We start from the raw sequence: 23067 nt of genomic DNA, 5'->3' as shown, positions 1-23067 counted from the left end.
GACATTGAGATGCAATTCATATTGAAAGATGTATTCTTTGAATTTCTGCAACAACTGCTTCAAGTTCTCCTCACTTTCAGCAAGCAAGTTTGTGCCATCTGCATAACACAGGTTGATGAGTCTTCCTCTGATTTTGACATCACATTCTTCTTCAGAGTCCAGCTTCTTGAAAAACTTGCTCAGCATACAGATTGAATAGATTTGGAAAGAGAATACAATATTAAAACACTCCCTTCTTAATTTTAAAACATGCAGTGTTCCCTTGCTTTGTTCATACAACAGCCTCTTGGTCTACATATAGGTTTCACATGAACACAATTAAGTTCTCTGGGATTCCTGTTCTTCTCAATGTTATCCATGGCTTGGTATGAACCACTCAGTCAAATGCCTTTGTATAGTTAATAAAGCATAAATAGACATTTTTCTGGTATTCTTTACTTTCAGCCAGGGTCCAGTTGACACCAGCAATGGTATCTCTAGTGCCACGGTCTTTTTCTAAATTCTGCTTGAACTTCAGCCTATTTCCTATCTATTTACTGTTAGCTGTTCCTCAATGATCTTCAGCAATATTTTGCTTGTATATGATATTAATGATATTTTTTTATACTTTTCACATTCTGTTGGTTACTTTTCTTGGGAATGGGAAAAATATGGACCTCTTCCAACCTACTGGTCTCCAAATTTTGTGGCACAGACATTGTACTGGTACAATGATCAGCAGAATTGAATCAATAATCCAGAATCAACCATCTACCTATGGTCAACTGAAATTTTACATGGGGGAAAAACCATTAAATGGGGAAATTACAGCTTCTTAAACAAAATGGTGCTAGCAAAATTGGACATTTCCCTACAGAAAACTGAAATAGGATTTATATCTCATATTATACACAAAAATTAACTCGAAGTGGATCAAATACCTACGGGTAAAACCCAAAACCATCAAGACCATAAGAGACAAAATGTGAACAAACTTAGAAGCCATCACCTACAGCATGAGTAGATTTTCAAACAGAGCCAGAATGATGCAACTAGTAGAGGATAACACCAATGAATGGGACCTTCTAAAATTCAAAACCCTATGCTCATCAAAAATGCTTTCTAACAGGGTGGAAAAAAAAAACACCGACTGACTAGGGGGGAAAAAACCAAAAACATCCAACCAAACATATTTTTTTTCTTCTATAATTATATTTTATTAATTTTCATAAACATTTACAGAGATTTTGGGCTTCCACTCATTCATTGTTGCACTATTCTCTCTACCCTCCTCCCAGTTTGTTCTTGTCCAAATGCCACAGTGCTTGTCAAAGCCAGTTCTGATTAATCTTCTTTGTCAGTGTGTCCTTTGCCATTCCCTATCACTCCTCCCTGAGAGAGACTTCACCCTGAGTCATAAGGAAAAGGGCACGGCGTATTCTCTTAGCTACTTCCTGCTGAAAAGGGACGCTGTGGGTTTCAGGGTGAAGATCTTCTCTCACTACTCTAAAGGGCCCCTTTGGTAGTAGGAAACACATAGACTATTATGGAGATTGGTTTTGGAATTTAGATGCACTCTTATTGATTGTGCTTGGCTGTACATGTTCATATCCTTGAAGATGTATCATGGGGGTGTTGCAACCTAGAAGACACAAATTTGACTAACAAGTTATAAGTACATGAGTCCAAAAATTATGGAAAAGTAAAAGAAAAGATTCTTTCATTGTTTTACAAACCCTCCCCCAGGTCCCATCCACCATGTAGCCCTCGCTCTAGTCTCCTGTGATGACAGAAATACCCAGTTATATCTCTCTTTTAAACGGTTCTCTCCCTCCTCTGTTTCAGTGCAGTATACATTATTGAACCCATCTTACTCAGTCTCTCCCCAACCCCAAGGACAGTCCCATTCTACAACAGTGGCATCATGTAATATTTGTCCTTTTGTGACTGGGATATTTCACTCAGCATAATGTTCTCCAAAGTCAACCATTTTGAATAATATTGCATGAGTTCCTTGTTTTTTAATGCAGCATAGTATTCCATTGTGCGAATATACCACAGCTTCTCTAGCCATTCGTTTGTTGATGGGCACTTAGGTTGTTTCCAACTCCTTGCTATTGTGAACAAAGGTGCAATAAACATGGGTGTGCATATATCTGCTTGGATGTCAGCTATGGTCTCTTCAGGGTATATTCCCAGTAGTGGAATTGCTGGGTCAAATGGTATCTCTGTTTGCAACTTTTTTAGAAAGCACCATACTGCTTTCCACAGGGGTTGCACCATTTTACACTCCCACCAACAGTGAATCAGGGTTCCAGTTTCTCCACAACCTCGCCAGCATTTGTTGCTTGCTGTTCTGTTAAATTTTGCTATTTTGACTGGGGTGAAATGATATCTCATAGTTGTTTTAATTTGCATCTCTCTTAGGGCTAGGGATTTTGAGCATTTCTTCATGTGTTTGTTAGCCATCTGAATGTCGTCTTCGGTGAAGTGCCTGTTCATATCCTGTGCCCATTTTTCTATTGGATTATTTACCTTTATCTTGTTGTGGTGCTCAAGTATTTCATAAATTCTGGATATAAGTCCCTTATCTGATATGTTATTACCGAATACTTTTTCCCAGTCAGTGGCTTCCCTTTTTACCAACCAAACATATTTAACAATGACACCTCAAACAAGGGTCTCATAAAGAAAGTTTACAGAATACGACAGGACAGCCACAAGAAAAACAATGATAGCTCAACCACAAAACTGAGCAAAAGACATGAAAAGATTTCCCAAGGGAGGACATTCATATGGCTAACAAACACAGGAAGAAATGTTCAAATTCACTAGCAATCAGACAGCTTCAAATCAAAACAACAAAACCCCATTTCATTCTAGCAGCAGTTGCAAAGTTTACACAGCAAACAATAAATGTTGGAGGGGATGTGGAAAAATTGGAACTCTCATGCACTATTGATGTGACTGTAAAATGGTACAACTATTATGGAAGGTATTTCATCAAAAAGCTGAACAAATGAAACCCATGTGACCCAGCGATTCCACTCTTACATGTATATCCCAAGGAAATCAGTACTGAGACATGATTGGAGATATGTATACTTATGGGCACAGCAGCATTATTTGCAATAAAATGGAAACAGCTCAAATTCCCATCAACAAATGAACAGACTGAGAAATTATGATGCATTCACACAATGGAATACAAAGCAGCACTAAGAAACAATGATTTTACAAAATAGCATAAAACATAGAAGACTCTACAGAGCATTATGTTGAGTGAACAAACTCAGTCACATAAGAACAGATACTGCAAAAGACCTACTGTGAAAATAAGATAACTGAGCAAGATATGTATAATTTTTTTAAAGGGAAGAAAAAGAGGAAGTGTAGACTATCACTAGGATAGCAGAGGTTAGTTGGCTGGTGGGTGGGGGAGTGGAATAGGAAAGATTCAATGGGGATCTGAGAAGGGAGGGTTATACTAGGCCTAGATCAATTAGTAATGTATTATATAAAATGCAACATATATGAACGATTATATATAAATATACCACAATGTATATGAATAATTGCATGTAAACCAATAAATTTTTTTGAAATATGGTTGGATGTGAAAGAAAAATCATGGTAAGATAGAATAGAATGCAGAATGCCGGCTTTCAGAATCAACATAATAAATTATAATAGAGATAAAATTAGCTCACATTTTAGAAGGTTTGGCATTCATCTTTCAGCATGTTATCACCATTGGTGATCTACTTCTGTTTTATCAAAATAAACTCAAATTTCTGAATGTCATGATATTTAGGAGAAAGAGGGAATAATTTTTGGTAGAACATCATTGCTCAACTCAGTTCTAAATTAGGAGGTCGTTTGGAAGCAAGTATCTCACATTCTCATGCTGTAGTTTTCAGGCCTGTATTAACTGTATGTTCTCAATAATCCAATTTCTTCAACAATCGCCTTCAGCTTCTTTTTCTGTGTGCACTTTTGATGTTAAGCATGAATGAGTGCAAACACTTGTACCATTAACACACAAATAGCATCTTGCCACCCAGAATGCTCTGGCAGGAGTCCACAAAAGAGAGGTTTAATACTTAAGAATGGCAGTAGCTAGGCAGAATTAATAGTGAGTCTTTCCAGAAAGAAAGGGCTTATAAACTTCACTGAAATTGTAATTTGGTGCCTTGGTATCAGCATTTGTGTGCCCACTATTGCTAAAGTAACTGTTACCACAAAACAGAAGTTAAGATATTTAAAAGACAAATGTAATAATGAAACATGCAATTTTGCAAACCATTATTTTTTAAGCCTGTTCTACTTTTAACTACTTACCATTTTCACTATGGACTTAAAGGACACTATATTTTAGCTGAAATACCTTAATGTGACTATAAAAGGTTTTGCACATAGCAGTCAAGGACATATAACTCTATTAGTGGAATCTTCTAAAAGTCAAGTCAAAGAGTTCCATGAGTGTATTAGAAATCTTCTTTATACAGAATAATGGCACCAATTATAAGAACACAGTTCTATACTGATATTGAAGTCCCTGGATAACAGATCATTTTACCTTTGCTTGGTCACCTAAAGGGTGGCGGTTTGAACACCAGTCGCACTATAGGCAAAAGGCTCTAGCTTTCTTCTAAGAAGCCTTGCACAAGTCTCATTCAAGTTGGGTACTGGAGCCTAGGACATCAGTCCTGGGAATGACTGTCGTGTTCAAGTGAACAATCTGTATATTGTTTGGGTCTGCAGAATGAGACTTCTGATTTTTCTATCTAATTACTGAGGAATTGCCTGATCATTCCAGGGTTGCAGTCTACCTGTCTTCAAACTCTGCTCAGGTCTTGGGATCCTGTCCGCCTCTTCTGGGCTAGATTCTTATTCAGTGAGTCACCTATTCCTCAGGCTGTATTAGTCCAGATCTGATGTATAGTTTATCTTTGAAGATTCAGTACATCTACAAATCAGAAATAAAAGACAGATGCCCACAGGCTTCAAATAGGGAACGTAAGGGAAGCTGGTAATATTGAGTGGAATCAGAGTGTAACTGCTAGGTCTAAAGGTTTGGAAGGGGAAACTTCTACTGGGCATGTGGGAATGTAGGTTGAGTGTGTCACCTCTTTCTGATTGTTAGGCGAAGTTAGCTAGAAATCTCACTTTTGTACACAGTAATATCCACTGGAAACACAAAACACCTCAGCACTATCCATAATCATCTATGGACATCTGCGGGAGATAACCACTCCTACGTGATTTAAAAATTGTAATCCCCACCATCTCAGATGCATTATTTGTAACTAGAAAAGAGATGAGAGATAGCTATCTTAATCGGTGTTTGAGAATTCATTGTCAAATTCTTTTAACCACACCAATGCTTAGAAAAGTAATTCATCATAATTCGTATTGGAAACAATGTTCAATGGGACTCCCATGTCTCTGTATATACTATGAGCAGAAGCTCGGATTGCCCTTTGTCCAGACAATCTGCTTAGGGATATTTGTACACAGACTTAAGAAAGCAATGTGTGGTTTCTCTTCAAAAGAAAGATCAATCATGCTTACTTTCTATTATAAAATATTTAAAAATCCAAGCCTAGGTTGTCAAGCCAATTCTAACTCATAACAACCCTTAACCAGGATTCCAAATTATGAACCTCATGGGATGAGATTGCTCTTCTTTCTCCTGTGGAGCAGCTCATGGATTTGAATGATATTGACTTCTTTCTTTTTTTTTTAGTTAACAGCCAACATGTAACATTCTATGACTATCAATGCTCCTTCCGTTCTGTACATACAGCATCCCCATGAGTCAGGATCAAATAGATAGCAGCTGACAAACAACAACAACATAACAGTAACTAATTCTCAAAGAGTTTTGAGAACTAAATGGTCTATATCTAGAACATTTCAAATGTTTGTGGTCATGTTGATTAGATGTCACCAAGCTGGTTCTCACTCATAGTGACCTTATGTACAACAAAATGAAACAGTGAACCATCCTGAGGTATCCTCACAACCTCTGTTGTGTGTAAATCTATTGTTTCAGTCACGGAGTCAATTCATCTTGTTGACAGTCTTCATCTCTTCAGCCAACCCTCCAAGCATTATGTTCTTCTCCAGGGACTAGCCCCTTCTGATATGTCCAAAGTAGGTGAAAGGAATATTCCCCATCCTTTCTCCTAAGGCATACTCTAGCTTCACTTCTTTTATTCTCTCCTTCCTACACAGATTTTCTTTTAGTCAGAAAACAGTAAATATAACCAATTGTGAATCAGCTGAATATTTCTTAAATAAGTACAGTTAAGAGAAAGCCTTAAAAGCAGTCTGCTTGATTTGCAAATTAACACTATAAGTAAGAAGATGAATGGCAAGTAATTTAGGCATGTGCACATGCTTGATCTTTTCCCACTGATTATTAAAACTTGTTATTTTCATAGGATCTCCTTTTGTGAACAAAGCAGACATATAATATTCCAATATTTTTTAAAAAATATACAGAAAGATCAATAATCAGGGAAACCTTAAATTTACAAATATACTACGAAATATATATACATACATACAAGTGTGTGTGCAAAGAGTAATACAATCAGTATAAAAAATCCAAACAATTCATTGTCCTTGAGTCAGAACTGGCTCATAGCTAAACCTGAGACAGGTTTCCAGAGTCTATGAATCAAAAGCTTCATCTTTGTCCCACAGAGGAACTGGTGGATTAAACCGCTTGCCTTTAGGGTGACAGTAAATTTCCTTTCCCCCTCAGCCACCAGAGCTTCCCTACATAGTCAGTAGCTGTTGTGGGTTATCAAGTTAGAACTGCCTCACAGCTGATGCTTCAGTGAGTTTTCAAAGGCTGTAAATCACATGGGAGGAGCCTGCACGTCATTCACTCACAGAGAAGCTGGTGGATTCAAACCATCTGCCCTTTTGGGTTGGCAGTACAGATCCTTACCATGAGGCCATCAAAGCTCCCTAATCAATCAGAAGAGAGTAAAACAATACAGGTTCAAATTCAGTCAGTATTACCTGTCAACCTTCGTGTGTATGCGTGTGAGTGTGTGTGAAAATCTGATAGCACAGTGGTAAAGTATTCAGCTACTAACTGAAAGACAGATGGTTCAAATCCCCCAGCTCCTCCTAGAAGAAAATTCCTGACCATCTGTTCTTGTGAAGATTATAGTCTTGGAAACACTATGGGACACCACCACTCTGTCCCAGAAGATGGTTACGAGCTGGAATCAACTTGGTAAGACACTACAACAACAGCAATAAAGTAAGGGGGGAAAAAAGCAAAACAAAACAAAAAACCTAACCAACAAATAACTCTCTCATAGATGGTCTTGCACACTCATGCTATCTATGCATAATCACATCAACATTAGAATGTCTCTTCAAAGACATAATCACACACAAAGTCCATTCACACAAATGTGGTGACTTGTCTGAAGCAATGCTTTCATTGGTCTTATTCAAGTATTTCTCTTAACGGCCTCAAATTGCCTGGGTTTTCTAGGAAGTGTACTTAATATTTTTCCTAGGCTTCTGACAAAACAAAACAATCCTAAGGGGTAAAGAAATAAAACTACATAAACTGATTTTATTTTCCTACATTTCTTCCCCCAATTCCTACTTCCCAGCAGTTAATCCCCTCTCAAACAGTACAATGGAACAGCCAGACAGAAGGGAAAGGAGGGAAAACTGGCCAGCCAGTTCATTGTTCTTGCTAATCTGTACCATTTACACAAGAGTTAGAAGACTTGTTTTATCATTTAAACTGGCTTAAAAGCCTCTTTGCAAATGAGATTTAATTCCTACAAAAGAAGGAATTCTAGGCTATTTGGCTGGTTTCTGCTGGGCCAGCTCTGGGACTTGGCGGTAACTCTGAAGTTACTTCTTTGGCCACATGCAGTATATGCAAAGATTGCTTCCAGCTGCCCAAACTGAAAAGCATCAAGCTGATTAAATTCTTTCCAGGAGGGGGAACAGGATGAGGGGCAGGTTAAGAGGCCAATAATATCAGATCTGAAACTGTACCTGGGCAAACTCTTCCTTTATGCAGGTGTTTTAAAAAGTGGCTTTGAACTTTTTAGAGCCCCTTGAATCTTCCTTTGAAAGGGAACAGAAGGGCAGACAGCTAATGAAATTCAGAGACAGAAAGGCTTAAAACAGTCTCAAGCTGTGAAGTGAAGACAATCTGAACTCTTTGATTCATTGTTGGACTGAGTACCATTGGGCACAAGGACAAACTGTGCAAGTAACTCCCTTGCCTATGTTAGCTCAAAAGATAACTGCAAGGAAAAGCTCTTGTTAATACAGTGGACAAGCTTTGCATAAAAATCACAGCTCTTAACCATCAAGAATTACATGACGGAATCCATACATCCCATTGTTTTACCTTGCACACCTTGAGCAGATGTTCAGAGTGACCTTGGCCTGAGGTTCAGCAGTATGAGAAGCACGGCCTTGGTTGAATTTGCTCCCAGAAGGCACCAGCGTAGTTACTCCTTCCATTCTTAAATCATCGAGATCCTCTGTAACAGCATATACATTTACAAGGACACACATTAATTCCAAGTAAATAAAAGGGGGGGGGATAAAGTTTGTGTTTTTAGATATCTCCTAGCAGTTTGCTAAGTAAACTATTATCCATTTCATACCCCCCTTTGCATCAAGCATTTTTCAAACAATTTCTAGATACTTGAAGACAAGTTATAGGGGAGACTTTTCAGAAGACAAAATTAGAGACTGACTATCCAAATTAAAAATAAGGAGGGATTATTGTGGAAAGAAGCTGTGGTTTCTCAAGGCATGTAGCTCGAATCCACCAGCTGTTCTGTGGGAGAAGGATGGGCAATCTCCTCTCCTGTGATTAATTGCCTCTGAAAACCCACTGGAGGGTCAGCTATGGGTTGGTTCTTACACGACGGTACCCAACAACTTATAACTAGAAGTTATTAAGTAAGATACACTATTGTTAATTTAAACTTGCTTAGAATATAGTTTTTATGTGGCAGAAAAATTGCATTTAGCCAAAGAAAAGAAATTTATTTATACACACACACACAGACCGATATTTTAAGAAGATGATGCTTTGGAGACAAAGAATTTCTTAAGCCTGCTGCAGTTTCAATCAATCAAATCTGAGTAAGATACTGAAGACTTTTTAGATGTCTTCATATTTAATAAATTGGCAGCTCTTATCAAGGTTTAGGTCTATAAAAAATCAAACCATAGAGAAAATAAGGGAGAATCTCTAGCAGTCTACGATGGCGAACAAATAAACTTAACCAAAGTTGCAATTTTAAGTAAACTCTCAAGAATAAATCTCTGGAGAGAGTCTTATATACCATTATAAATGAACTCTCCCATCAACTCTGGTACACCCAACACAGCCTTTTTGGTTGGTATCTAATAATTTAAAATAAATATTAGCTGAATTTCACTGTTAATTGATTCATTCTGGTGCAAATTGGTTACTAAATTAAATCAACATGTTAAGAATCCATTAAAAAGAAAACTAAGGCATTTTCAAGTTAGGTGCTATCAACATTATGATTCTTAAAAAAAAAAACCCAAAACATAACCATAAAAGTTATGTACAAGAGCGCTGAAGCCTGCAATGTCCTGAGTCCATCTCACTGACGTCAACGCATCTACGCCCAGTGTCTTAGCTACTGTATCAATCCATTTCACCCAGGGTCTTCCTCTCCTGCACTGCCCCTCCACCATGCCAAGCAAGATGTCTTTCTCCAAGGACAGTTCCCTTCTGGCCACATGCCCAAAGTATGTGACATGGAGCTTGTTAGATTTGAACCACATTTCTTGCAGGGAGCTTCTTTCCCTGAGGCCACCAGAACTGTCTTTCTGGTTTTGTTTCCACTCTTGGGATTATGAACTTTTTTGTGTCAGCTGGTTGGATTCGTGCGGCCTCAGAGTGGACTTGCTAGATGAATTAGGGGTCTCTGGCCCAGAGTTTGCCAGCGTTTGGGCGTGCCGGAATAGAAAAATACTGAAATGGTTGGCCAGGCCTGCAGCATAGGGTGGCGAGAGTCTCTCCTGAGTCTCAGCGTCAGCTGGCTTGTTTTTCATTGTTTTTGGTCAAACATTCTTTTAGGTCGTATAGATAGCCCTGGTGTGTCCACTTGCCATACAGAGGTAAGTTGTGATTGCTGTGAAGCAGAAGGAACACTGTGACACGGATGTGTCAAATGTGTCAATGGTTATCCATGGTGGATGGTGTTGGGTGGAGCTCCCAGATTAAAACAAGCTTGGAAGCAGGAGTTGCATCCACTTCCGTAAATATCTTGCCTCCAGAAACCCTATAAACCTGGAGAAAGGATGAAAGTCACTTGTTCATAAGGTTATTATGAGTCACCTACAACTCGATGGCACTTAACAACAACAACAACATGTTAACAGACCAAGGCACACACTTGAGAAGGATTAAGAACATCTGGATGGTGCCTTACTCAGAAACTACATTGTTATAACCACTCATAATTTACTCGAAAGATTGAAAGAGTGAATGATACACTTAAATGAAAATTGATGGTTGTTGCCATAATAGTATATTGCCTTTATGTCTACCTCTAGTTAAGATATGGACTTTATGGACTAGAATTTTAATATCCCTGAGCCTGGGTAAGTACACAAGTCTTTTTAAAAGAAACACAGTTTACTTGCACAAAACTGATCAGTTTTGAGAGATCGTCAATGCCCCTGAAGTGGTTTTTGTGGGTGTGAAACAAATGGTGAGACTTTTAATTGGTCCCTCTTATTATAGAATTGAAATTAAGTCTACTTAATTTATCAAGTCAGTTCATAACCTGATTTTATATACTTATATCTATCAATAAAAATTGTGATAATTAAAAAAAAGAAAATTTTCCAAGTTCAAAAATTCTTGGACAACCTACCAAGCCTTGAATGTGGGGTATAGCCCACATTGCTTATTGCCCTGTGAACTCGTAGTTAAAAGGTCTTCATGTTTATGAAGTTTACTCTTGATAAATAACTGTCCTGTGCTGCAGACAGGTGTAACAAAATATTGTGGAGGACTCATCTGTAATGCCCAGTTCTATCACAGGTAGGTTAAGGTTGCTTTGTTAAGAAGCTTCTTCATCACTTTAAACCAATAGACGTCTTCTATTGAAATATAAATCAGATAAGATAATTTTCCCTGGATCTTATCTGAAGGAATCCTAATAGGTACTATTAACATCAAATAAGACGTAAAACTCCAAGGAAAGTGATTCAAAATAGGCAAAATTGGAAGCTTATACCACTGTAGACCTTACACAGAGAATACTCAGACATCCTCTACAAGAATCTGATTGTTGAACTAGATAGCCAACCCAAAGCCATCATAAAAAACAGCTTTCATTCTTGTCTGCTTCAGATTAACACCATACAAATTTTAGTAATATTTGAAAATGACTCTGCACAGAAGACCTACTTATATAAATCACCAAGGCTAGAAATTACATAGTTAGGAAATTACATAGATAGGATAATTGTGGGAATAGTTCAATGATGATTAATTTTATAAAAAATAATTAGTGAGAAGGATGAAATACAATGTGAATGAAGGATAGTGTGAAACACAATGTATACAAACTTTGCAAGCAACTTAAAATAAAAATGGAAACTAAAAAGAAGCCACTTGTAATTATGTGGGCATTCTAACAGGGGCCATTATTCATTCATTTCTTATGTAAATGAACAATCTGAGTAGTGTTTCCAATGTTTATTTAGTATACAAATAAAAAGGACTTGAAGAAACATACCAATGTTGCTCTATGAAAAATAGGCTAGGTTGTTGTTATGCACAGTCACTTGTTATACATCTGAGAAGAATAGATCCTTTTTAAAACCGTGGTATTGGAGAAGATTACTGAATGTCCAATGGTCTGTCAAAAGAATAAATAAGTATGTCTCGGAGAAGGTGCAGCCAGAGTGTTCCTTTGAGGCAAAGATGACAAAGCTTTGTCTTGCATACTTTGGGGATGTTGCTAGGAAAGGCTAATTCTTGGAGAGGAACATCATGCCTAGGAAGGTGGAAGGAAGGAGGGAAAGAGGGAGATCTTCAACCAGGTGGACTGACATAGTGACTGTAGCAATGAGCTTGAGTATAAAAGAGATGGTGAGGATTTCACAGGATAAGATCGGGTAGATCTGTTGTTCAGGGTTCTCATTTCGTGGTTTTCATTTATTTCCACAATGATAATCTCAAAATAATGTAAACATTTATCACATAGAAAACAGATTAGAGTTCCCCCTGAGACTCCAAAGAAGAAATGGATCTAAGAAGAGGAAAGTACATTTCTTGGTCAATAGACCAGTATTTGTAACTGTTAAAAGGCTAGTCGGTAGTGTTGTATAGTTAATGTGAGCACTCCATCCTTGACAGTGTTTAAAGCAAAGATTGAAAAATCATTTATGGAGGTTGATATAGAATTTTGTAGAGGCACTTTCTACAAAATTATCTCTAGATAATTATCTCTAAATTATCTCTAGATAGTTATCTCTAAAATTATCTCTAAATGTCTCTCATAACACTTTTATGGCCTAGTGGCAAGAAGCTGTGTGGCAATCCTGAGGGCACACGGTTCAAATCCACCAGTTGCTCCAAGGGAGAAGGATGGACAATCTCCCCTCATGAGATTAACTGTCACTGAAAACCCCTTCCGGAGGGTCAGTTACATATGGGTTCTGACTTGATGGTATGCAACAACATGATGGGTTTGGAGTCAATCTGAGATTATATTTTTAAAAAGGAGGAAACTGAATGTTTGAAAGAAGATTATGGGTTAAAGAAGCCAGTCTTGAATGGCACAGACTGTTATACATTAGACAAAAAAGTTTTTTCCTTGACTGTGCATTTGGAGCTACAAAGCACAGCAGACACTTACTAATCAGGTAAGGACTGAATAAAGTATGTGGTTCATTCTGATCTTGATGGTCCAGACATGTTGGCTGCTACTTGCCTTTGTAGATATTCAAAGGCCAAAATTCTTAACTATCCACTTGCTTCTGCACAAGTTATCTGCTAATAAGATAAAATGTTTGTACAGGTACAGAGCTTCATGACAGTTATCTGCCATGTGCCAGTTGCTTGATATATATACAGAAGTTAATAAAACAAATTTTGTGATGACATTTTGATGGACAGTAAAAATTTCTTGCCAGGCCTCTAGTTTCACACATGTAAATTTAAACAATATTTAAACAATGGCATTTTTTTGAAGATTTCCTAGCTACTTTTTCATCTTAATATTACACTTTAACAAAAGTAATTCTGAGCAGGCATTAAAGTGAGGGAGAATTCTAGAAGAAGCTTTCTGGCATTCATTTGCCAATTTACTGGAGCCTTCAGGATACTGCTGGCTGAAGCTTTCCCAGACACTTGCCATGGCTTTGGAAATGCAGGTGCATCTACAGGAATAGCAGTGAAACTGGCACCTGCAGCTTAAGAGGCATTTCCCAGTTAATGGATATGGTTCTTAGAGGAAAGGATGGAGGTTCAATCCTTTCAGTGGCATCTTACAGCAAGGGTCTGAGAATTTATTTAAAAGAAAAAGTCATTCACTTAAAGCACTGTGGATCACATTTCTACCCTGAACAAGAGAACCGACCACTGCCTGGTCCTATGTCATTGTACCCATCATTGCTATACTTGAGCCCATTGTTCAGGGACTGTAACAGTACATCTCTTTGAAAGCCATCATTTTCACTGACTATCTGCTTTACTAGGAATGATGCTCTTCTTGAGGAACTGGTCTCTCATAACACCATGTCCAGATATGTAACAAATCTCACCATCCTGAAATCTAAGGAGTATTTTGGCTATAATTTTCTGAAGAAAGACTTATTTATGCTCCTGGAAGTTCAGAACTACACTCTGTTGTAGTCAATATTCTATATATCACCATAATTAAAAGGCATCAATTAATCAATATTTCTTATTCATTGTGCTGGTTTTTTGTGCATAAGATTTGATAGATCTTTAAATATTGTAACTACGAGAACTTTATAGTCCTCATAATAATGGGAAGACACTACTAATCTATGGTTAGTTTACAAAGAATAAAAAGAAAATACCGGTTTCACATTAGCTCAATTTCCTCCACAACTTCATTAAAGGGAGCAAGTGTTTATAATTAAGATGAAGGGGGGCAGGAGAGAAATAACAAAAGATAGGAAATTTTGAAAATTTGTCTAAATGGAAAGGGACAGAACCAAATTAAACAACTGAGTAATTTCCTATCAAAGGAATCTTCAAGACAGGTTATATGCCAAGAGGAAACAGCAACAACATCTTTTAAATACAGAAAAAGTAGACTCTTTGAACATCAATGATACAGAACCTTCCTTTCTTCTTTCTTAATCATTTCTTTACCTACTTCTTTTAGACCTTCCTGATTCAAAAGAATTTAGTGAACAACTGAATGTGAAATCCAAGCAGCTTTCTTTACATTATGTTTAAAAAATGAAGGAAGAGATCACACCTTTGTCTTGGCACAAACTAAGATGAAGCTATCCTCAAGATTTCCATATCAAGGTCTACAGACACTTAGAAGGACAAGTCTGGGAAGGGGTGAGGAATGGTGCTATATCGCGTATGGCTGACAAAACCGGACACAATAGATCATCCGAGACATCAGAATCAAGCAGGATACTTCTTTCTGTGTTTAAAGTGTGTACTATATAAGCATTATGTTAGAAAACTTACTGAAGAACACTTAAAAAGAGAGCACCACATTCATTTCTCTGCACAAGGGAATGTCCCAAGTAATCATTAATTTTTAGGATAGCCTATAAAATGGAGGTGCATCTTTGAGTTACGGGAGCGCAATTGAGAAAAAGGAACTAATTGACCAGTAAAGAACAGACAAGTGCACTCTATCTTTATCCAGTGGAAAATAACCAACAATTAATTAATCCAATAACTGTTTTGATTGAAGTAAATAACAACTGCCTACATGAAATAATCTCAGGACTTTTCATTTCATTTCATTCAAGTGTAAGCCATGAAGTAATTTCCAGCTGCTTGAACTAGATAATTTGGGAAATGAGAGAATTTTCAGATCTGCGTTTGGGGACATTACAACAAAATAAAAGGCTTCCAAATAGAAATCTCTTCGTAATGAAGCAGGGTGGTTACACAATAACTATACTGGCAGTTTGGGATTTGTATATTTGTTTCTGAATTACAATTATAATTTTAATTTATGTTGACAGAACTGATTGGTCAGTTATCATAAATATATTCTGATTGAATTAGCAAAATAAAACAAAAAAAGGTTAAAAATTTTGAAAATATCAAAACAGTTTTTATGTGATAGTTACATTTCCTGAAAATGGGAGAAGATAGTTAAAGAATAAAATAGAATTCATTTCACTGAGACAAAAGATGTAAAAACCATGTTGTAATTAGATTCCTATTTCTGAAGTTATGCTACAAATCAGTTCATAAAATAAGAACAAAGTGAGAGACAGTAGAGACCATAGTCTATAACATACTAGGTAACTAGGTTTTTAAAAAAATGTTACATTTGTTCAAACAATGTGAATGAGGGAATGTGTGAAGCACAATGTTTATGAATGAAAGACAACATATATAAATTTTGTTTACACCATTATAAAATTTTTTAAACCTTTTTAAAATATTAAATTTTAAATAAAACATCTTGTGGAATATAAATATGTTTAAATCTACCTTTCTGATAATACGAGAGAACTATACAAAATATTTACTTTCTTTGACCTCACTAGATCAATAAGCCAGAAAAGTGTTTTAATGAGTAAGGTAGGAAAAGCATTTACTTAGATTTAAATTTCCACAGTCTGTATTTTCTATTGTTAACTTAATGGAGTAAGAAGAATCCCTATAATCTTTGTCAAGTACCAGTTCCTGCTGAATTTCCTTTGAATGTGATCATAGATAACCAAACACTTCATGACCACAAGACTTGGTAAACAAATAATACACTGGAATTTTTCATTTAGATTACAAATTAATGACAAGATTTGTGCTATATGAACGTATAATTTATACATTGTGAAGGTTCTTCTGTTAGTCAAGAATGAGTATATATTTGGGAGTGGTTTTCTCCTTCCAGTCTGTGATAAAACACTAATGATTCTAGTAAATTCACATTTAAATACTACACAAATCAGTGTTTCTGCAACAATGATCGTCTTCATTTTCCTTCATTCTCTCCTTTCAAAATTAAAGATTATAGTATTTTTTCATTATATTAAACATCTTTTTAATAGATATAGATTAGATATGGAGATAAAGATGTAGATATTTACGTATGTAATCAAATATAATCCACTGGGCTTTCATTAGCTGATTTAGTAAGCAGATTATGAAGACTTTGTTCCTTGTTTGTCTTAGAAAGTTTTGGTTGCTTTTTTTAAAAAAACAAAACAACTCTTCATTATCATAACAACATAAAGCTTCTACTGTCAGAAGTGGGGTGGCCATTCACATGAGACATATTAACTGAGAATTAAACACAAGCTTCTTGAATGGAGGGAAAATAACACAGCATTCCCTATTTTTCCCATCCCTAAATGCTTTTTGTGTGTAATGCCTCATTTAAAAAAATAATATATTTTAATAATACAAACTTTTTTAAATTGATATTAAAATATTAAACCCATCAAGTAATATTATAAATGAAGCAAATGTTAAGTAAGAAAATGCACATAAAAAAATTGAAAACAAGAGAAAAAGTAGTTAGCAAAGGAAGGCTTATACTGTCACATTTGTTGAGAGTTTAAAATATTAAGCACCATAAGCACTTTCCTCTCCCTTCTATAAGCTTCGTTATGCAGATGACACAACTTTGCTTGCTGAAAGTGAGGACTTGAAGTTCTTGCTGCAGAATATGAAAAACTACAGCCTTCAATATGGATTCCATCTCAATTATAAGAAAAACAAAAACCTTTGCCACTGGGCCAATAGGCAACATCATGATAGATGTAGAAAAGATAAAAGTTGTCAACAACTTCATCATACTTGGTTCCATAATCAATATGCTTGGTACCAGCAGTTAGGAGATTTGGAGACGTATTGCAGTGGGAAAGTGCGCAGCTGGGAAACTCTCCAAAGTATTGAGGAGTAAGGATGACAGTTTGAGGATTAAAGTATACCTAACTCAGGCCATGTTGTTGTTGTTGTTGTTTAATGCCGTCGAGTCGTAGACGACTCATAGCGACCCTATGAATGAACAGCCTGAGCACTGTTCGTACATAGAGTTTCTGGAGACAAACCATTTTGGAAGTGGATGCCGCTCCTGCTTCCAGGCTTGATTTAGTGGGGAAGCTCCAGCCAACACTGTCCACCATGGGTGCCCATTACCATGATTGGCACATCACTGTCACAGGCTTCAGCATCACAGCAACCACGAGTTACCTCTGTACAGCAACGCACAGACCAGTGCTATACCACCTAGAAGAATGTTTGACAGGAAGACAATTTGAATCTGGCCGAGGGCCCTTTGGGCTTACGGCCGCCTCCTGGTTCAAACCCTAGGCCCAGGCTGGCTAGCCTCACTCCAGGGACAGAGCAAACCTGCATGTCAAACACATTCCCGGAAAAGCAGTCGGCTCCAAAAGCCTGCCACGATTCAGGCCATAGTCTTTTAAATTATTTGTTATGCATTTGAGAACTGAAAATTACTAAGGATGACAGAAGAACTGATGCTTTTGAGTTGTGGTGTTGCAGAAGATCTGGAGAATATCCCATAGACTGCCAAAAGAACACACAGGTATGTCTTGGAGAAAGTGCGGCCAGAGTGCTTTTTGGAGACGAAGATGATAAAGCTTTGTCTCACATACTTTGAGCATGTTGCTAGGTAAAACTATTCCTTGGAGAGGGACATCATTCTTAGAAAGGGGGAGCTATGGTGTGGGACAGGAAGACCTTCAACCAGATAGACTGACACAATGACACAATGACTGCAGCAATGGACTTGACTTCAGAGATAATGAAGATAGCACAGGAAAGGACAGGGTTCAGAGTCGTTGATAGAGTCGCTATGAGTTGTGCTATGAGTTGTGCTCAACTGGATGGCATCTAACATTAACTCCTCTCTATACATCATTTATTTTGTATGCTGAGTCCTTTGAAATAAATGAAAAGTAAATCAGTTGGAATGGGAAAATATGGCTGGTCATATACTAAAGTTGCTGTGAGATCTTGACTCGTCCTCCCTTGTGGTGTGTCACAAGCAAAAAAAAAAAAAAAATAGGCACATGACAAACCCTTCTCATCACTGAGATTCCAGTTACATGACGCAAGATGTTGCCACCATGTCTGATATGTTGTAAATTCATTTTCCATTCTGTGTTGCCTTCTTGGACTTCACATGCTGCTCTCATTCCTTATACTTTAAGCCACAGAACATCACTATCCACATGAAATCTTACAAGACCATTACAATTTTGCTCAATTTTCTTAGAAAGTTTCTTGAACATTTTTCCAATTAAACATTTCTTCTTAACATGCCATGCAGTATGATATCACACTAAAAATCTCATTTCACTTCCTACACTTTACACTTTTCTTGCTTTTTAAAGATGAGTATTTGTAATAAGAAAAAATTTAAAAATCTAAAAAAAATGTAAAAATCTAAAAATTTACCAATTTTATACTATTCATGTTAGAGAACTTTAGAGGCAAAAGGATTACTACTAATAAATAATATATACTGAAATTTTACTGCACGAAAGCACTTGTTATATGCTATCGATATTCTCACTGCTTATACTCTAGTGACTTCATTTCTAATTTAGTAATTGGTTTAATGAATATTCCATCAGTTTCTCCAGGAAAAGGGCCCTATGTTTTTGGTTTTTAAAATTATTTATCACACTTCATCCTTACAATTTTCTACCTTAGATTCTGTGACCCATCATGAAACTATACAGAAACACTTGCATGTCCACAATTTCAATTATATCATTTCTCTCTTCTATTCTCACACAAGCCTAGAAAATACATTTTAAATATATGAAATTATTTCACTTTCTTTTAATCCTAGAATACTTGTTCTGGCAATTCTTTGCCCTTATTCCTAAGCATTACCAATTTAAAATTTCTGTTAAATCACATAAAAAATATCTTACACATTATGGTAAAAATCTACACCACTGAACGCCATTTTTTATGTTCTCCTTTAGAGCAAAAGTTTTTAAGAAGGTGTTTATATTTATTTCTTTTTCTTCTCACTTATTTCTCTTCTTGATCTCATTCCAATGTTTTTATTCCTAACATTCCTCCTCCAAATCTTGTACTGTCAAACTTACTATTCATTTCACTCTTTACAAAAGTTATCATCTAATTCTCATGGCTCATCTTGGTCAAACTCTGAGCATCATTTAACAAAAATAATTATTTTATTCTTTATGGAATTCTGCTATTACCATGTTGTGCTGCTAACCAGAGAGAGTCTTAAAAATGCCGAGGTCTGAATCCACCATTGCCTCTGCTGGAGAAAGTGAGCAGTCTCCTACAAATAAGATTAAGACTTAGAACCTCTTAAAGTATCTCCTTTAAATTTCAGGACACTACACTGTTTTTGCTTTATTGATAATCTTTTTCCTTTGTTGACACATTATCTTGTCTCCAAAGTCAAAAAGTCATTAAGCCGAAAGCTGAAATAGGATCCACATCTTACACCATATACAACAATCACCTCAAGGTGGATAAGAGATTTGGGTGTAAAGCCCAAAATCATAAAGTTCATAGAAGATGAAGTGCGATCATGCTTAGAAGCTCTAGCCTACAGTATAGAGACTGCCAAATACAGTCAGAAATGTACAATGTGAAGAGGATAAAATTGATGAATGGGGCCTTCTAAAGATTAAATCCCTGTGTTCATCAAATACTTTTTCCAACAGAGTGAAAAAGAAAACCTACAGACTGGGAACAAAAATTTGGCAATGCCGTCTCAGACAAGAATCTCATAATGAAAGTTTACAGAATACTCCTGAGCATCCACAAAAAAAAAAGTCTGATAACCCAATTACAAAATGGGCAAGAGACATGGAAAGAATTTTCACAGAGGAAGATATTCAAATGACCAAAAGGCATATGAAGAAATTCTCCAAATCACTGGCAATAAGAGAGATGCAAATCAAAACCACAGTGAAATAGCATCTCACCTCAGTAGTACTGGTAAAGTTTAACAGGACAGCAAGTAATAAATGTTGGAGAGGATGTGGTGAGATAGCAATCTTTTTATATTGTTGGTGTGGTTGTACGATGGTACAACCACTCTGGAAAGCAGTTTGATGCTTCCTCAAAAAGCTAAACATAGAAATTCCAAATGATTCAGCTATTTCATTGCTTGGAATATACCCCTAGGAAATGAGAACTGAAGCTGAAATGGAAACTTGTATACCAATATTCATAGCAGCATTATTCAATCACAAAAACATGGAAACAGATCAGATGTGCAACCACAAAAGAATGGATGAAGAAGCTGTGGTACATTCACACAATGAAATATTATGCAGCATGCAGGAGCAATGATTTTGTAAATTACTACCTAACTTGGGAGGGACTGGATAGCATTATGCTGAGTGAACTAACTCAGTCCCACAAGGACAAATACAATATAAAACCATTACTGTAGAGTCTTTGGATCCAAGGCAGGGAGTGGGGTAGAAATAGATGGATGTGGATTGGGAAGTAGGGGGTTAATCATAGGGTTGCACAATTAGGCGGGTGGGTGGGGTGAAGGAAATAGGAGGACTCTTTTGTGTAAAACATGTATTCAAATTTTGTAAAGAAATCATAGAAATATAAAAAAAAAATTAAAAAACCAAGAAGAAAGAAAGGGAAAACTAATAAAACCCACACACTTTCTGTCACTTGGAGAACAGTACTTAACCAATGTCAAATTCCCGATGTTGGTAAGGTGTCAAGGCTATTCATTTATTTATTTTTATTGGTTTTCATATCATCATTCATACGCATCGTGTTTCATTCCTGTACATTGTGCCTTAAGCATTCTTAAAAAGTATACTTTTTATATTAAAAAAAAAAAGTCATCAAGCATTTTCTGCTCTCTACTTGGTGTTCGTTGTTGTTGCTGCACACCATAGAGTCAGAACCAAGCCACAGCTGACCCGCCAGTGGGTGTTCAGTCTGTAAATGGCATGGGAGGAGACTGTCCATTTTTCTCCCATGGAGCAGCGGGGTGGATATGAATTGACAGCACAATTTCTTACCATTAAGTCAATATTTACTGATATAACTAGATTATTTCTTTATTTTTAAATTCAATTTTCTTTTTGGTAGAAATTTACAGAGCAAATGAGGATTGTATATAGAGGGCCAGTGGAAGAGGGTTACACTCAATGAGACGGACTGACATGGTGACTATAACAATGGGAGCATGGTAGAGATTGTAATAATGGCACAAGATAGGGCTGGGTTTTGATGGTATTCATAGGGTTGCTATGAGTCATACTCAGCTCTATAGGACCTAATTATAATTACAAAATACTTGGAAATTAGCAAGGGGATATTGAATGATTTAAAGTAAGTAAAACTATACACCATACTTACATCTTTTCAAAATATTTATTAAATGTTTGCCAAGCAAATAATTTAAAAATCTGGGAATATGAAAAAAATACTACTTCATTCATGTCATTAAAGTAGACCCTACTTTAAAGTTGTGACTCTTCCCAAGTTGTATTTTGAGAGCTTTTTAATCTGAGGGTCTCATTTCCCTTCACTATGTCAACTATAATCCTGCTGCTCCTTATAGGATTTTCTAGGACCTGTTTTTCAGGAGTGGATGGCTTGGCCTGCTTCCTAGACTGCCTTAGTCTGATGCTTAGCCTATATATCAATGATTGAATCCACTGGTACAGATGAAATAACTTCCAGAATAAAAGGAACACAAACACCACTACAGTATGACAAACTGATAGAAAATTGGTGCCTTACATCTAATCCTTTTATAATCTTACTTCACCTAACTACACCCTGAGCCTTTCTATCTACAATTTAAATCACTTTCCGTTTCCTTTCCATCTACACACCTAATCAATAAACCAAATTAATTCCTGGTGCCTTAGTCTCTTCTCTGTAATGTCTTTGCCATTCCAAAGCATTTTGTATGAGAAAGAAAAGAAAATAAATACAAATAAAAATTAAATTCTAAATACACTTGTGTTAGGAAGATTCTCTGATGTATCTAATGATCCCAGCTTCTTGGTAATCGCTCTGACTGGATGTCAGTCGAGCATGATAATTTTCCATCTAAGAGATAGAATAGGAGCCCTAGTGGCAAGAAGCTGCGTTGCAATTCCAAAGGCACACTGTTTGAGGCCACCACCTCTGCTCTGTAGGAGGATGGGTAATCTCCTTCCATGTGATTAACTGCTTCTGAGACCCAGCTAGAGTGTCAGCTATGGGAAGGTTCTGACTCTACAGTACACAACAATAACAAGGAATAGAAAAAGTCAAATTGATAGAACAATCATTTCCATGATTAGGTTACTTACTTGAGACTATGACTTCTATCTTGCTAACACACTCTTTTCTTTCCTTCTTGGCTTGTACATTTTGATTTAAATAAACTTCCATTTTGGAAAGGTCCATGTGACAATATCTGAAGTTCTGTTCTGGCCAACAATAACCCTTGGGGACCTGAATTCTGCCCAGAACCACATAATGCTGGAAGCAAATATTTGCTCAGTTAAATTTTCAAAGAGACTTTAGTTTTAACTCACACTTTGGTTAAAGCCTGTGAAAGACCTTAAAATAGAGGGTCTAACTAAACTATACCTAGATTTTTGATCCACAGAAACTGTTCTTTGGTTTGTTTTGTTTTTTCCCATTCATTCATTGTTGCACTTTTTTCCCCTCCCAATCCTCTCCCCCAGTACACTACCCTCTTGGAAAAGTAAAAGAAAAATTCTTTCATTGTTTTACAATCCCTTCCCCCAGGTCCATTTCACTATGCAGCCTTCACTGTGGACTCCTGTCATGACAAAAATACCTAATCACATATCCCTTTTAAACAGTTTTCTCCCTCATGTGTT

The 23067-nt window shown here is 36.6% G+C and overlaps 1 protein-coding gene across 1 annotated transcript in view; it reads right to left on the bottom strand.

The window, feature by feature from the left end:
* LOC102856777 (chromosome unknown open reading frame, human C8orf34) overlaps positions 1–23067 on the bottom strand; it is a 429483-nt gene that overhangs the window by 212610 nt on the left and 193806 nt on the right. Inside the window, exon 7 of the mRNA XM_006880533.1 lies at positions 8387–8522. Coding sequence (XP_006880595.1) covers positions 8387–8522 — 136 coding nt within the window. The remainder of the gene's footprint in view (positions 1–8386; positions 8523–23067) is intronic.

The sequence above is a fragment of the Elephantulus edwardii genome, unplaced genomic scaffold (genome assembly GCF_000299155.1).
Source record: "Elephantulus edwardii isolate Elephantulus edwardi_28Jun2011 unplaced genomic scaffold, EleEdw1.0 scaffold00008, whole genome shotgun sequence".
NCBI classification, from domain to species: domain Eukaryota; kingdom Metazoa; phylum Chordata; class Mammalia; order Macroscelidea; family Macroscelididae; genus Elephantulus; species Elephantulus edwardii.
The sequence above is the reverse complement of the archived record's forward strand: the minus strand, read 5'-3'. Positions and strand labels throughout refer to the sequence as shown.